General features: G+C 47.9%; 1 protein-coding gene across 5 annotated transcripts in view; it reads left to right on the top strand.

Moving 5' to 3' along the window:
- CFAP45 (cilia and flagella associated protein 45) overlaps nt 1-11875 on the top strand; it is a 28559-nt gene extending 16684 nt beyond the window's left edge. For all 5 annotated transcript variants that reach the window (XM_003892896.2, XM_021925601.1, XM_021925607.2 and 2 more), the window contains 5 exons: nt 3205-3351; nt 6413-6526; nt 7127-7320; nt 11065-11289; nt 11669-11875. In XM_003892896.2, coding sequence (XP_003892945.2) covers nt 3205-3351; nt 6413-6526; nt 7127-7320; nt 11065-11289; nt 11669-11747 — 759 coding nt within the window. In that variant the 3' untranslated portion in view covers nt 11748-11875. The remainder of the gene's footprint in view (nt 1-3204; nt 3352-6412; nt 6527-7126; nt 7321-11064; nt 11290-11668) is intronic.
- Nucleotides 11876-15470: the final 3595 nt, after the last annotated feature.

Below are 15470 nucleotides of genomic sequence, written 5' to 3'. Positions count from 1 at the left end.
CAGATATCTTGACACTCTGCCACTAAACGCTTCAGCCTGCAGCTCCAAAGAACACGGACACTCTCTTACATGACAATACCATTATCACCTCCTCCATAAAAAACTTGAATTCAGTGATTCCATAATGTCATTTAATAGTTAATGCACATTTATATTCCCCAATTGTTCCAAATACGTTTTTCTGGCTTTCTTGTTTCCAAACTAGACGTTAATCAAGGTTTGCACATTGCAAACCTTGCAAATTGTGGAGTCTCTTTAGTTTGTTTTGATCTAGAAGAGTTCCCCCATTCATTCATTCATTCATTTCTTCATTCTTTTTTTTTTTTTTGAGACGGAGTCTCGCTCTGTCGCCCAGGCTGGAGTGCAGTGGCCGGATCTCAGCTCACTGCAAGCTCCGCCTCCCGGGTTCACGCCATTCTCCTGCCTCAGCCTCCCGAGTACTGGGACTACAGGCGCCCGCCACCTCACTCGGCTAGTTTTTTGTATTTTTTAGTAGAGACAGAGTTTCACTGGGTTAGCCAGGATGCGTCTCGATCTCCTGACCTCGTGATCTGCCCGTCTCGGCCTCCCAAAGTGCTGGGATTACAGGCTTGAGCCACCGCGCCCGGCCCTCTTCATTCATTTTTATAACACTGATATTTTGAAGCAGCTAGGCCAGTTGCCTTTAAGAATATCTCACATTCTGAATTTGTTTGATTGCCTCCTCATGGTGCCATTTAACTTGTGGAACACATATTCTTTTACAATTCTCTCCCTCCCCTGTGTTTATGAATTGTCAAGTTGTCATCAGCTAGTGCATTTGATGGTTGTGAGTGACAGGGGGACGTGAAGAGTCCTGCAGGTGGGCAGACTTGTAATTATGAAGCCTTCTCACCACACCTGCAGTGTGAGGAGCTACTAGAGAAGAGGAATGAAGATCACCTGAGTAGCTGGGGAAACCGAAGGGGCACACAGCCCTATGAACTGCACGAGAAGGAGAATAGCAGAGTGAAGACAATGAGAGACCTGCCCAAGTTACTCCATTTCCTGGCTCAGGGGAGAGAGAATGGGAAAGGGCCAAGAAGGAAAGTTATGGGGCAAATATGCAGGGTAATGGGCAAGAAGTGAGGGCGGGAAAATCCAACTAGATGTGGGGAGTGGGAATTGGTGGACTCACTGAGGAAGTTCTAGGAGTCCATGAGTCAGCACCATTACGTTGATGTTGTGTCATTATCCTTTTAATGTCCTTCCAACAGGCACTCCTTGAGTCTCCAGGAAGTATTATTGGGCAATTTTAGCGTAGAAACCTGTGCCTTCCCAGCTTTAGACCTACTGTATCATCTCATGGTGGTACTAAGGGCAACGTTTCCCACCTTGCTAGCAAACGGGAAAAGAGTGAAGGGAGTTTATCTGGGGTTGCTTTGGAAAGGCTTCAAAAGAAACAGGGAAAGTCCTTTGGTATCTTGGAAATGAAATGAACCAACAAAAACAACAATCCAAAAAGTAAATAAATAGGGAAAGAAGTAAATAAATACATAATTGCATGTATGTCATACATCAGAAATCAACAGCATCTTTAGCTTTGAGGGCCAGTGAGATTAAATGATGTCTGGGATACAAATAGCATGCGTAAAATCAGTGAGAAGCAGTTAGAAAGGAAAGGAAGAAGGGGAGAAGGGGGAAAGGGAGTGTGAGAGTTGGAGGAGCAGAAAGGGAAAAGTGGAGTGTGCAAAGAAATGAGTATGGTGAGAGAGAGGGAATGTCTGTGACTTATGCACCACATGGACCTCAGAGGCAGACAGTTGCCGTACCGCTCCGGTTCGGAAGGCTTCCTGAAGGAAGGAGCCCTGAACTGGGCAGTGAGCCAAGCTGGCAGAGAGCCAACTCTAGAGGAAGACACACAGGGAGAGTTACCTTGGTTGGACTTATCAGGGCAGCAGCTAGGCTGAGGAAGAGCTGGAAGGCCAGGGAGGGATTTAGTCTTTGGAGAAACGGAGGGAGCTGGAAATAGTGTGGGAGGTGGGGTGAGTTAATCAATAGAAGAACTTAAGGAGTCTGAGATTGATTGGAGGTGATTGAGGGGCCAGCTGTTCCCCTAATTCCAATGCACCTCTGCACCTGAGAATGTGCTTGGCTCAGAAGTGGTCTGATCATTGAGAGACATTGAAGGCTCAAGGCTGGGAAAGGCAGAGGGATCCTTCCTTAAAGAGGACCTTGTTCACATTAGTACTCTGATCTCCGTCAAATGTTTCTCTGCGTCTAATACCTTTTTTTTCTTTTCTTTCTCACGTGCCTCTCACTTTGGTCCTACCTTCCCTGCCTCATTTAGCAATGGGTTATCGAATATTTGCTATTTTCCTTGCATTGGGCTACATGTTTTTGGGGAAGAGAGGATGTGTGACACAAGGTCCCTTGTCCTGTAACTGGGGCAGAGCGAACACATATGAAATGAGTGGGGACCTGCAAGGCAGTGTATGATCACCTTACAAGAGGTGTGGCGCCACCTGAAGTGCAGAGGGAATTTAGAAATGGAGAGAGAACTGAAAGTTGAGGCAATCAAGCAAGATTTCCAGAGAAGGTTGATACTTTAATTTACACAGAACAGGTTTCAAAATTTTAGCTCTGGAGATTATAAGCTGTGTGGCCGGTGGGGAAGTCACTTCAATGCTGGGCCACACTTTCTTTATTGGAGCAAGAGAGATAATGAGGCCTACCTTTTAGGATTTTTGGACATATTTAGGTATTAGAGATAGTCTGTGTACAATGCTCAAGAAATAGAGAGTACTCAGTTAGGGCAATAGGTATTATTTCAGTCGTCACTATTGACTGGAGAGTGAAAGTTGGGTTTGAATGGGAGAGGGAAATTGAAGGCAGGAGGAAGCACCGTGAGCAAAGCCACAGGGGTGGGATTTAGCAAAACATGTGAGAGGCAATTCCATGGAACTTTAAGACCTTCTGCTTCCTGAAAATATAGAGATCAATAGCATCAGGGGCTGCCACAAAGTCAAGTTGGATGAAGACTGTAAAGAGGCCATTTGGTTGAAGAGGGCATTGATGACCCTTGGAAAAACAGCTTTAACAAAGGATAGTTGTGGACGCTAGACTGCAGGCAATGCATTTGTCCCCCGCCCCCACCCCCGCCATCTGCGTCTCTCTATCTCTGGATGCCAGTGGCTTCTCGTCTTACCTCTTTGTACTCTGAGGCTTTCTTTTTTTTGCGGGCAGGACATGGAACAAAGGCAGCAGCAAAAACTGAAGATGCAAGCTGAGATTAAGCGCATCAATGATGAAAACCAGAAACAGAAAGCAGAGCTGCTGGCTCAGGAGAAGCTGGCGGACCAGATGGTGATGGAGTTCACCAAGAAGAAGATGGTAGGGACTAGGTTTCTGGGACCTTTGGCTAGGAATGGAATGTCTGTCACAGGGAGAGGAGGGCCGAGAACTGAGGGAACTTCAGTGGAAGGCAGCCGCACCTTCGTTCTACGATACACATCCTTAGTTCAAGGGCCTGGCTTCTTTGTCTCTTCATCTTAGCCAGGCCACTTGTTTATTAACAGAGACAGCCTAGAAAGGACACCCACATTAGCTTTATCCTCATTAACACCTTTGATTAGAAGTTGGGATGAGGGCCATGTGCAGGCAGAAAAGAAAACTAAAACCATTGGTGAAAGTAGGTTTTTTGTGGATTTGTCACGACTTGCATAATTATACCCCCGGTAATCATGAGTCAGAGGTTACATAAATTTCTTGTGCAAATGCCTATATTGGGCATCCTGTATTGGGTGCTAGACTCAGAAAATAGTCTTCCCCTGTCTCCCACCAAAGAACCTATAAGACAGAGCAAATGCACAGTGGAGGAGAGAACCATACCAACAGACAGTTGCAGATGAATGTAGCTCATGAATGTGTCAGTTCATTCTGGGGCAAAGTTGAGTAATAAAATGATTGGGATCTATGGGGTTTGGAGAGTAGAAGGTGGCTTTTAAGAGTGGTTTAGATAAAGTGAACGTGGATTTATATAAAAAGAGGAGGAAGTACTCAAAGTGGCAGGAAAGTTATTAAATTCTTCATGTGTTGGTCTTGTCTGCCCTGCTAGTTTTGAAATTCCACGACAGAAGCACATTATACTTCTCTATGCTCCTCTATAGTAGTGATTTTTAAAGAAGGCCAAGGGGAGGGCATGAGTATAATTTGAATAGCATATTTGGTACACCTATATGTTCTGAATACAAACCACAGAAAATGAAGCTCAGCTAAGCTCACTTATTGGCTTTAGTATTCTTATTGGATGCTGGGGACACTCTATGCAAGCAATAGAGTGAGAATGCAGGGTTGGGGACATAGATGATTCCTACATAATAACAACCACATAACTATCATTTAGTGAGCACCTAGTCTGTGCATGGGCTCTGTGCTAACATGTGTTATCTCTTTTAATCTTTACAATAATCCTGTGAAATAGTCATTGATGATTCAAAATATACTGGATCCTTCAATATGTGTCCAGTCAGACTAGGCTGAAAATACCTAGAATAATGCTATACCATTGGAGCTCAACCACTATTTTCCCAAGTGGATGAAGGTGGGGATAATGAGCTAATTCTGTGTAGGAGTTAGTGCACATGTTTTCTGGCTGCAGCAGAGAGTTTGTAGTGGACATAATAAGAAATGAGGGTAGTGAGATGGAGAGCTAAGAGCAGTTGTTGGGGTGTCTTGGACCTTGAGTGGAACTGGAAGGGTGGAATGATAAGGAGTTGCCATGAATTTCTAAGCAAGAGAGGAGTATATCTTATCTTTATCATGGAAAGGTGTAGCTGGGAGAGGCGGGAGACTGGCCACAGGATCAGGCACTTGGGCATGTCCACAGTCCACCGTAAGTATCTACGTATATCACAAGCCCTTACCGACCTCATGGTGGTATTTATTCTTGCAGCCAGGGCTGCCCCTGCAGAGCTAAAAGCAGAGATTGGTTGTAGAAACACCCAGAGTTCCCTGTCCTGCTATCTAGGGCAGGGTGGACAGAGGAAGCAGCTTGGCAACAGCCCTGTACAACTTACAGGGACAACTCACTGGGCTTCACAGAAATCTGGTCAGGTAAAATGAGGGCCAAGGAAGGTTTTTTTTGTTTGTTTGTTTGTTTTTTTTTTTTAGATGGAGTCTTGCTCTGTCACTAGGCTGGAGTGCAGTGGCGCCATCTCCGCTCCCTGTAACCTCTGCTTCCCACTTCAAGTGATTCTCCTGCCTCAGTCTCTGGAGTAGCTGGGACTACAGACACGCGCCACCATGCTCAGCTAATTTTTGTATTTTTAGTAGAGACGCAGTTTCACCATGTTGGCCCCAACTGGTTTGATCTCTTTACCTCGTGATCTGCCTGCCTCAGCCTCCCAAAGTGCGAGGATTACAGGTGTGAGCCACCATGCTGGGCTGGGAGGATTCTTTATTAAGGTCACATTTCCCTCCAACCTGCACCATTCATCTTATGATTGCTTAAGGATGGCAGTTGGGAAGCTGGGCTTGGGAAGCTTTTAAGGATATGTGTGTTTTTTCAGAGAGGTGGAAAGGGAGCTAATTTTGATGGTTCATTCTTTAAGTATCTGGTAACCACTGTGGGACTGCCCAAAGCATGTTTGGCTCTTTGCCCAGGCACTAATGAGATAACTTCCACCTGCTGTACTTTACAAGACAGGCAAAGAACCACAGTTGTTTCTTGCCCCAGTAGCTTTGCAACTTGAAAATTGTCTATGACATAGTGGAAGGAGTGTGAAAGCCAGGGTTAGGGTACCTGTGTTCAAATCCTGTTAGGTAGTTTACTTCCTGTGCAATCTTGGGCAAGACCCTTGATCTTTCTGAGCATCAGTTTCCTCATCTATAATATCTGTCTCATGAAATGTTGTGAGGGCTCTCCAGGATAACACATAGGACAGTGTTTTGTAAACAATAAAGCATTTTATAAATGCTAATTGTTTTTATGTTCATGCATTGCTAAATTCATTTTACCTTATTTATTTATTTATTTATTTTGAGACAAGGTCTTGCTCTGTTGCCCAGGGGAATGCAGTAATACAAGCGTGATTCACTGCATCCTCGACTTCCTAGGTTCAAGCAATCCTCCTACCTCAGCTTCCCGAGTAGCTGGGACTATAGGCACATGCCACCATGCCTGGCTAATTTTTACATTTCTAATACAGACAGAGTTTTTCTCTGTGGCCTAGGCTGGTCTTGAACTCCTGGGCTCAAGCAGTCCTCCTGCCTCAGCCTCCCAAAGTGCTGGGATTATAGGCATGAGTCATGGTGTCTGGCCTCATTTTGTCCTATTTTAAAAGGAGTCAGGAAGTGGTAGGGGGGATATTGGAAAGTCTGTTGTAGGGATTTTGTTTCACTCTGCAAGACTGGGGCAATGGCAATTGTTCTACAAGGTCTTTCCTTCCGGCAGGCTCGAGAAGCAGAGTTTGAGGCTGAGCAGGAGAGAATCCGGAGGGAGAAAGAGAAGGAGATCGCCCGCCTGAGGGCCATGCAGGAGAAGGCCCAGGATTACCAGGCAGAACAGGTACCTGCTTAGTCTCGACTTCCCTCTACTTTTCCCATTCCCTTGCCTGTCCATCCCTTTGACAGCCTGTAGAATGGCCTCGAGGGTGGAGATGTGGAGGAAAGGATGCAAGTTACTTAGACTTCAGTAGTCTGAGAAGGAAAGGGTGGGTCTGCTCCCAAGGCCTGTGTCAGCAGGGATTGGGCAGTGCAGCATGTGCTTAAGGTTCAAGAGAAAGTTTTTCACTGCTCCATAAAGAAAAACTTTCAACCTTAACCAACCAATGAAATGTGTCACCAGGGGAAGCTGTGGTATCTCCATCATTACCAGTTTTTAAAATTAGAAGTGATTTCAAGACTGCCTGGAGATGTCTGAGGTACAGGGAAAGAACTGGGATGAGTGGGTTGGAAGGACAAGATGACCCCTCAGGTTATCTTCTAACCCAAAAGTTTGATGACAGGATTCCATTTATCCTTTCCTAGAATAACTAGCTGCCAGAGAAATTCATGGTGCTTTTCAAAGCAGACTGTCAGAGTCTGTAAGTAGGTGTCTTCTTAAAGGCACTTGGTCTGTACTTCCAGCTATATTGTGCCCTCACTGGTCCCCTGCCAATTTTCCCAGGATGCCTTGCGGGCCAAGCGCAACCAGGAGGTTGCAGACAGAGAGTGGCGCAGAAAGGAAAAGGAAAATGCGCAGAAGAAGATGGAAACAGAGGCCGAGCTGCGGAAAAGTCGGCTCGAACAGGTGGCTTTCAAGGAGCATGCTCTGGCTGTTCAGGTGCAACGGGATCGAGATGAGTTCGAGAGGATTCTTCGGTAGGAGGGGCCTGGGAACCTTGGATTCCTTTCCTTGTACTGTAGCGGAGATGGTCCATACTGGATAGAGAGAAGCTTTCTGGCATGTTAACAGATGCTCGTGCATCTTGTCTGGGTTGGTGGGATCATTATAACTAGATGGACGATTGAAACTTTTAAAAATCACTTGAGCCAAGAATTTTGTGATTAGAGAATTGGGAGATAGCACCTGGAATTGCTTAAGGAATTGGCGATGACTGGGATTATTTACCCTGGAGCAGTAAAAGTATAAATAAAGGTAAAAATCTGGTCCCTTCTGCTGCCCTCTGACTCATGTCCCCCTGCAAATTAGGGATGAAACTGCAAGAGGAGTGGTTTAGGAAAGATAGAGATAAGAACTTCAGACACTAAGGTTTGTGAGTCATTGGAGCAGGACTTTAAGGGAGCCTTTTGCCATTCATTTGACAAATATAAAGCACAGAAATGCAGGGCTCTGTGCTGGATGCCATGGAGGACATTAGAAATTAACAAGACACTGCTCTTGCCCATTCCACAGGAAAGGTATTAGAGATTTGTGTTTGGATGGACCGTACCTACATCAATCCATCTTTCTTCCTTGGTAGCTCTTTATCCTTTTACTTTTGTTTTCCCTTTTGGCTCAATGATAATTTCAACACATAAGTGGAAGCTAAATGTTCACATCTCTCACTGTTCTGCTCCCTCCCCCAAAGCAGTCAACAGTCACAGCTGCCATTGGTTTCCCTCTCTGCTCTATTTTCCACCAGTCAGATCTGCCACCCCCAGACCTGGTCCCTGGGAGTGTTCTCCTGGTCTAACTGGGAATGACTGTCTTTTTGCTCTGGTTCAGACCCTACAACATCAGGATATTTCAAAAGGAAACAAGCCAAGCAAAATATTTGAATTGAGGAGATACAAAATTACAGACATTATGCTCAGATAAGTAGAGATTAAACAGTATGGCATCACTTTCTTGGTTCATATGCTCTAGGTCCTTCCTCTTGGTAATGGGTAGTTAGTTGCATGCCAGACCAGGCTACCCAGACCGCTAGCTAAAGGCAGAGCAGGTCTTCAGGAACCTCTGTCCTTACCAGAGCCAGATTTTTGGCCTTTTATTGGACTGCAGGCCCCAGCATGTCCCCCCTGCTGTGATGCCCTTTGGGTCTGTAACTTTCTCTGCCCCCAGGGTTGTGCCATGGTCACTGGACACCTAGTAAAGAAAGTAGCTTCCTAAATGCCCCCAAAGATTCTGCTCTTGGGCTACAGACTGCCTTCCAGATGTCTCCCCTCTCCTCCTTGGCCTCTATGCCCTTGGACATCTGTGTTGCTGTTAACAGGCACTAATAAATATTAATGAAAAGAAATTTAAGTCCTACTTTTGCTACCGACCCATTTGTCTTTCCTTTGCATCATTTGCCTGGAGCATATGCACTAGCCAGTTATTAAAGCTAGACCAGCCTTTTTGGAGAAGTTCAACTTTACCTGTTGTTGTAGGTTAGTATCCAGGCCTAGTGTCTCCAGGGCCATGTGACCATCGTGGTGGATGTTTTCACTGAAAAGCTTCCCTGCCGCTGCCCAAATCCAACTTTCTCTGCTTCAGAAGCACGGCCTCCTGTATGGCCTATTTGTGGATTTTTTTTTTTTTTTGAGATGGAGTCTCGCTCTGTCGCCCAGGCTGGAGTGCAGTGGCACGATCTCGGCTCACTGCAACCTTCACCGCCCGGGTTCACACCATTCTCCTGCCTCAGCCTCCCGAGTAGCTGGGACGACAGGCCCCCACCACCACGCCCAGCTAATTTTTTGTATTTTTAGTACAAAAAATTGTACTAAAGAGACGGGGTTTCACCGTGTTAGCCAGGATGGTCTCGATCTCCTGGCCTCGTGATCCGCCCACCTTGGCCTCCGAAAGTGCTGGGATTACAAGCGTGAGCCACCGCGCCCAGCCTATATGTGGACTTTTGTTTCTGGACAGAGGGATGTCCATACTTCTCAGCCTGTTGACTAAGCAGAGATAGCTGACTTCCCCTACCAAGTGGTTTTTAGAAATGTCTGGGAGCTTTTGAAAAATATGATGACCAGGCTCCACTTCCTGGATTGTGATTTAAATGGTCTGGGATGAGGCCCATGCGTGAATATGTTTCAAAAGCTCCCAGGTGATTCAAAAACGTAGCTAGGCTCTGTGAGCACTGCCCTAACCCAATGGAACAACTAGGTTCGTCCTCACTTGGATTTTCAACTGCCTGGCACCACCGGGGCTCTCTAGTGACACATACAAGTCCCCCTTTTCCACACTTACCCCTTCACTCAGAAGAGGGTGAAACAATAGAAAACTGTTCTAAATACAGGAAAACAATGGCAAGGCAAAGAGGAGAGAGACTTCCTGCTATCAGAGATGTGTCTGGGCAGTCAGGATTTGGTGTCTAAATACAGGGGGCTGAGGAAGCCAGCAGTTCTCTTCAGGTAAACTGGGAGGTCTCTGTAGAAGCTGTAGAATTTTAGGAGATGTTTGCATGATGGAAAGAGTTGCTGGGAGTAGAGAGGATGCCGTGTGTGTGGTGGATCTTGGAAGAAAGCTAGAGGGAAATGAGGAAATGAAGCAGTGTTGTAGGTACCTTTTGTTGGGGTATCAGTGACTCTAGGGGAGGAGAGCAGGAGAGAAATCCTGCCTAAGATGATTTTACATTTCATTTTTAAATTATGTTGAGAACAAAATTAGATGTTAGCTTAAGAAGGCCTATAAATGCATTTTTTTTTCTGAGATGCGAATGCATTTCATTTGAGTGTTTTCTAAGCCTTTCCTGTTGCCATTAGTGATTTTCTCCCTGATGTCACGGTCCATGAAGTATTTTTGTGGAAGAGGTTTCTAAGGGAAATTTGGAGAGGTGGATCAGGAAGAGAACTGAGAGATATCAGGATGAGCTCCTTCCTTCTTCCACTAACCAGGGTGGAGTTAGCATGACACTTTACTGAATCTTTTACGTTTCCAAGCATCGAGGGAGGGAGGGAGGCAGGAAAGGAAGGAAGGAAGCAAGGAAGAAGGCAGGCAGGCAGGCAGGCAGGAAGGAAGGAAGGAAGGAAGGAAAGAGAGAGAAGAAATCTCAGGATATGCTGGAGAGGAGTTACGCATTGTTATCAGGGAGAAGTAGGAACAATAGCTCCCAGTGGGTGAAACCCTGGGTGTAAGACTGGCTACATAATTTTCGGGGCCCGGTGAAAATTGAGAATGTGTAGCTTGGGCAACATAATGAGACTTCATCTCTACAAATAATAAACAACAAATTAGCTGGGTGTGGTGGCACTCTCTTGTGGTCCCAGCTACTTGGGAGGCTGAGGTGGGAGAATCACTTGAGCCCAGGTGGTTGAGGCTGTGGTGAGCTATGATAGCACCACTGTGTTCCAGCCTGGGTGACAGAGCAAGAGAGTGTGGACTCCCTTGTTCAAAAATTTTTAAGAATTTCAAAACAGTGAAAGCAGAGCATCAAACCAAACTGGGGGCCTTTCTAAGCTTGCCCATGACATCCAGTCATGCGACCCTGGAGCTAGTTCTCGCTGGGTGGGAGAAGGGGGGATGCATGGGCAGCAGCTTCTGGGGCTGATCTTTGAGTTACCAAATGGGGCTGGAGCACAGAGGGCTGCGGTCTCTGAGGCATGTCTACTGGAGGAGCCCACCCAGGAGGCTCCCCCACCACTTTTCCTGGCCTGGGTCAGCTCAGCTGAGTTCATTGCATTCCTGTTTCCTTCCCCCAGGGCTCAGAGAGAACAGATTGAGAAGGAGCGGCTGGAGGAGGAGAAAAAGGCCACAGGGCGCTTACAGCATGCCAACGAGCTCCGGCGCCAGGTGCGAGAGAACCAGCAGAAGCAGGTGCAGAACCGGATTGCCACCTTTGAGGAGGGCCGGCGCCTCAAAGAGGAGGCCCAGAAACGCCGTGAGCGCATTGATGACATCAAGAGGAAAAAGCTTGAAGAGCTGAGGTGCGCTGTAATCTCCTCCTTCCCCAGATCCTCCTCCCTCCCCCAAAGAGATGGCACCACAGGCTGGAAAGCATGGGATTTGGTGGTGAAAGCCCATGGCAGAGATGCTCAGGGAGAGGCCCTTCTCCCCACCCAGGCCTCATCCCTCAGAAGGGGGCTCCAGCAGAAAGTCCTGGGATGGGGTCTTGCTGGCTCTCTGGGAACTCCTTGGCAGGATGCTAGAGCCTTGGCATGAATGTATGTTTCGGTGGTGGATTATGAGAGCAGTGTTGGGGGATGCAGTCCTCCAGGTTCTGTAAACCCCACCCAGAGCCTGCTTCCTCCCGCCTCCTGTCTGGTCCAGCACCTTTCCTTATACCTGCCTGCATTTCCCCGGCAGAGCCACTGGCCTTCCCGAGAAGTACTGCATTGAAGCTGAGCGCAAAGCTAACATCCTGCCAGCTACCTCTGTGAACTAAGGGGAGCCTTCGTGGCCTTCAGGATGCCTTCGGGGGACAGATTCTGCCCAGTTTCTGGGTGTCTGTAATTGCTGCTAACCTAGACATTTCATAGTTACAGATTAAATCTATTTGACTTCTCTAAGGAACAGCTTGGCTTTCTTGTGGGAATGTGGCTGCTACAGGGTACTGAAGTGGAGTAAAATAGGTTGTAGGGGACCCAAGTGTGGGTGGCGTGGTGCTGAGGGTAAGGGAATGGGAAGATGCTTCTATGATGGTTTCTCCTAAGCCAGGAGGTCCCTTTGTCCTGGTATCTCCTGGCCTTTTTGTGATTCCCTGGGATGTGAACCTTCAGCACAATCTTGTCTCTGCTCCACCCTGACGCCCAGTTCAGAAGCATTTCAGGGCATTGAGGCACAGCTACAGATGCATCTCAGGGAGGGGCTGGGGCAAGGCTTGGCCAGGTGGAGCTGGTGAAGGAGGCACCAGGGCCGGGTGAGGCAGGGCTCTTACTAGGATCACACCCATGACTCAGATCACATCTGTGGAGGGAGTGATGTTTGAACCTGGGGCTCACTGTGCCCGTCTCAGCTCTCTCCCACCAGAACCCTTTCAATTCCAGGCAATGCTGCAACACAGACACTGGCCCATCCCCTACTAGGGCACACCGAGAGCCCTGCACTCCCCACCCTGCCAGTCCAGTCCCCTCACCCGAACTCAGCCGCTCCTGTGGCTGGGCTCTCCTCAGTCGACCTCACTCCCATATGTGGGGCTCCCAAACAATTTTCATCTGTTTTTAACTTCTCTCACTTTGCCGCAAACTATACTTTCATCATTCATTCACTTATTCAGATACTTACTGAGTGCCTACTACATGCCAGGTACATTCCAGGCACTCACTGAGTACAACAGACCTCGCTGCCCCCTCAGAAGCCTCTCATTTATGTCAGTCTGCTCCTGTTTTCTCCCCTGAGCTGCCTCCACCAAATTTCTTGTACCTTTGGCATCATCTCTGCCTTTTTGGCCTCTCACCTGGTTGTCAGGTGCTCCTTTGGGGCTGGACTGCTAGCTTCTAGGGATGGAGCCATGTCCCTGTTTTTGTATGCCTAGGGGAAAGGGCTTTCCTCCAGCTGCTGTGATGATGAGGTACTTCTCTACCCCTGGGGATGGTTTCATCTCTCAAATCCAGAGCCCAGTCTTGCCTTCCTTGATGGGCCCTGCACCAGAGGGGTCAAGGAAGCTGCTGGGTGCGTCCTGGTGTTTACAACTCCAGGTTACGAGGGCCTCAGGCAAGAGTCCTATTTTCATGGGGCCCAGGGAGAGTCGGTAAGCTGTTTCCTGTGCTTCCTTTTCCTCTGGACAGCCACAGCTTCCCCAGGCGCCCTCTCCACCTTTCCCACCAGGAAAGATTGCTGCCCCGCCCCACCAACTGTTTGGGAAAGAGGTTTTCTCACCGTCCCTGCTTGGCACCCCTAACTGCAACCCTCCTTCCTAGAGAAGCTGAGGCCTTCCTCCCTAGGGATCTTGGGAAGATGTGGTACCCAGCCTCGGATGGGAGAGAAGACATGGCAATGCCGCTGAGGATTCTGGGACTTGTCTGCAGTTGGCACACTGGCAAAGGTTCTGAGCATCACCCGTTGCTTAGCTGATGCTGCAGGGACCAGGGAACAAGGTTTTGCCTAGTTCAGGAGATATTCTTTCCCAGGAAAGCCAGAAAGATCCTGGGTGCTTAGAGTTTGCTTAGTCTCACACCTAAGTCATCTATCTCAGAGCTGGAAAAAATGGGCCACTGTGGAGAAAGGATTGAGGAGAAAGGGGATTCCACACCCACTGCTAACTTCTGAGCCCACTTAGACAAAAATGGGCCAACACCACAGGTTGAAAGTAAGGCCAGCATTTGACCAGAGCTGCTGCTGGTGAAAATATAGGTCTTTGGGTCCTGGAAGATCCCAAAGCCTTACTAAAAGTGAGTGAGACTGTCTTGACTGGGCCTGGACACAGGGGCAGTTATAGGTTATGTAAATAAAGGCTGGCTTTGGAGAAGAGAGAATATAGCCGCTTCTGAGCAAGCGAAGATGGTTTGGGAGAGAATCTCAGGGCTTTGCCCCAGGGTTGACCCTTCCACTCTCATCAGGAGTTCTCCATCTTGGAATTGGCCCATGAAATGGAAGAGAGGTTCAGTTTCTTCTCTTGGGATTCCTAAGAAGTCACACCCAGGCTTTCATGGGCTCCAGAGCTAGTCTGAACCAGTAAGAAACTAGTTCTAAGATGCCTGACACTCTTGAGAGCTGGGCAGGCAGTTGGGATCTGAGGCCAGTCAACTACATCTGGGCAATCTTTTATAAACCCTCTACCACTCTCATTCAGGAATGGCAGTGGGGATAATTACAGAGAAATTTCCTGGCGTCAAGTGGGGGCTGGTGGGGTTAGGCTGCATGATAGTAGTGGCAGACCCAGCAGGACACTGTGTGAGCTTAGCCTGCAGAGTGAGGCTAGGGCCTGGAGACAAAGAGAAAATGGGCATTCTTTTGAGGACTCTAGTGGGTTCCTAGGTTCAGTCTTGCTACTAGAGGTTGGACCTTCAGTGGGGTGCTTTCTGCTGAGGAGGTTTCAGTTTTCTCCTTTTCATGCTCAAAGGGGTAGATGGTGAGCTCTGTGTACTCCCTAAGCCACTGAACCAACACAGGGCTGTGTGAGAGGCTGTAAGAGATAAGTAGGAAATGCAGTTTGCTGCATCGTCTTTGTTAACATAAAGCCTTTTTTCTTAATTGCCAACAGTATTATTGACATTGTTATATGGGCATCTGATCTTTTCACATCTACTTTTTACATTATTTTATGTATAAAGGTACATATTAACTTCCCGTGGACTTCCCAGCCCCCTGTCTTCTGCCTTGGGGGTCTTCCAGCCCTTATGATGTCAGACTGAACTAGTCCACTCTAGAGAATCCAGGGGTTGGGCTCCCTGCTGGGGCACTGAGTCAGATTTGCAGGCAGCTGCCTCCCAGGCATGTGCCTCCTGGCTCCTGGCTGGGCTCTATGTCCCACCCGCCCACATGTGCCTGTTGCCCACACCACATCCTGTTGTGGGTTGGAGGCGATCTCAGTACTTTCGTATCTGCTGCAGAAGCGGCTCTAGCTGGATGTGACTCAGCAGCTGCCCTGGTAGCTAAGCCATGCTGTCCCTTCCTCAGTGGGGTGCTGGGATGTCCTTTACTACCCCTGAAAGACTCAAGTCACAGCTGGACATGACTTGGTCTCAGTAAAAGCATTTGGATTAGGCTCAGATGAAAGGGGCTGAGAGAGTTCAAAGACAGACAGGGCTTTCAGGGTGAGGAAGAGTGACTGTGGTTTAGGTGATGGTGGAAGGAGACGCTGGAGCCTCAGACAAGAAGTCTGGATTTGTAGGCTGTGGAGACTCGGGGACAGTGAGCTCCTCACTCTGTTTCTCACTCTCTCTCCTCCTAACTGCTGCTCCTGCAAAGAGTGGGAGCCTGGTGGAGAACTGTGGAAGAGGCAGATGGCTCACTGCAGACCATAGGTCTCTTCCCCTCCTGGGCTGCTGCCTACGGCAACCTGCCTCCCCTACCAGACTCTGAGATATGTCAGGGGAAATCATGCCAAGGTTACCTGGAAGGTCCTCATTTCTGACACCATAGAGTTATTTTTGATTTGTCTGGCTTAAATAGCTCAGACCTTCCCTCGGTCCTGTCCCCCAAACCTGTCCCCTCCCAGTTGGGAAAT

This window comes from Papio anubis, chromosome 1, assembly GCF_008728515.1.
Source record: "Papio anubis isolate 15944 chromosome 1, Panubis1.0, whole genome shotgun sequence".
Taxonomy (NCBI): domain Eukaryota; kingdom Metazoa; phylum Chordata; class Mammalia; order Primates; family Cercopithecidae; genus Papio; species Papio anubis.
The sequence above is the reverse complement of the archived record's forward strand: the minus strand, read 5'-3'. Positions and strand labels throughout refer to the sequence as shown.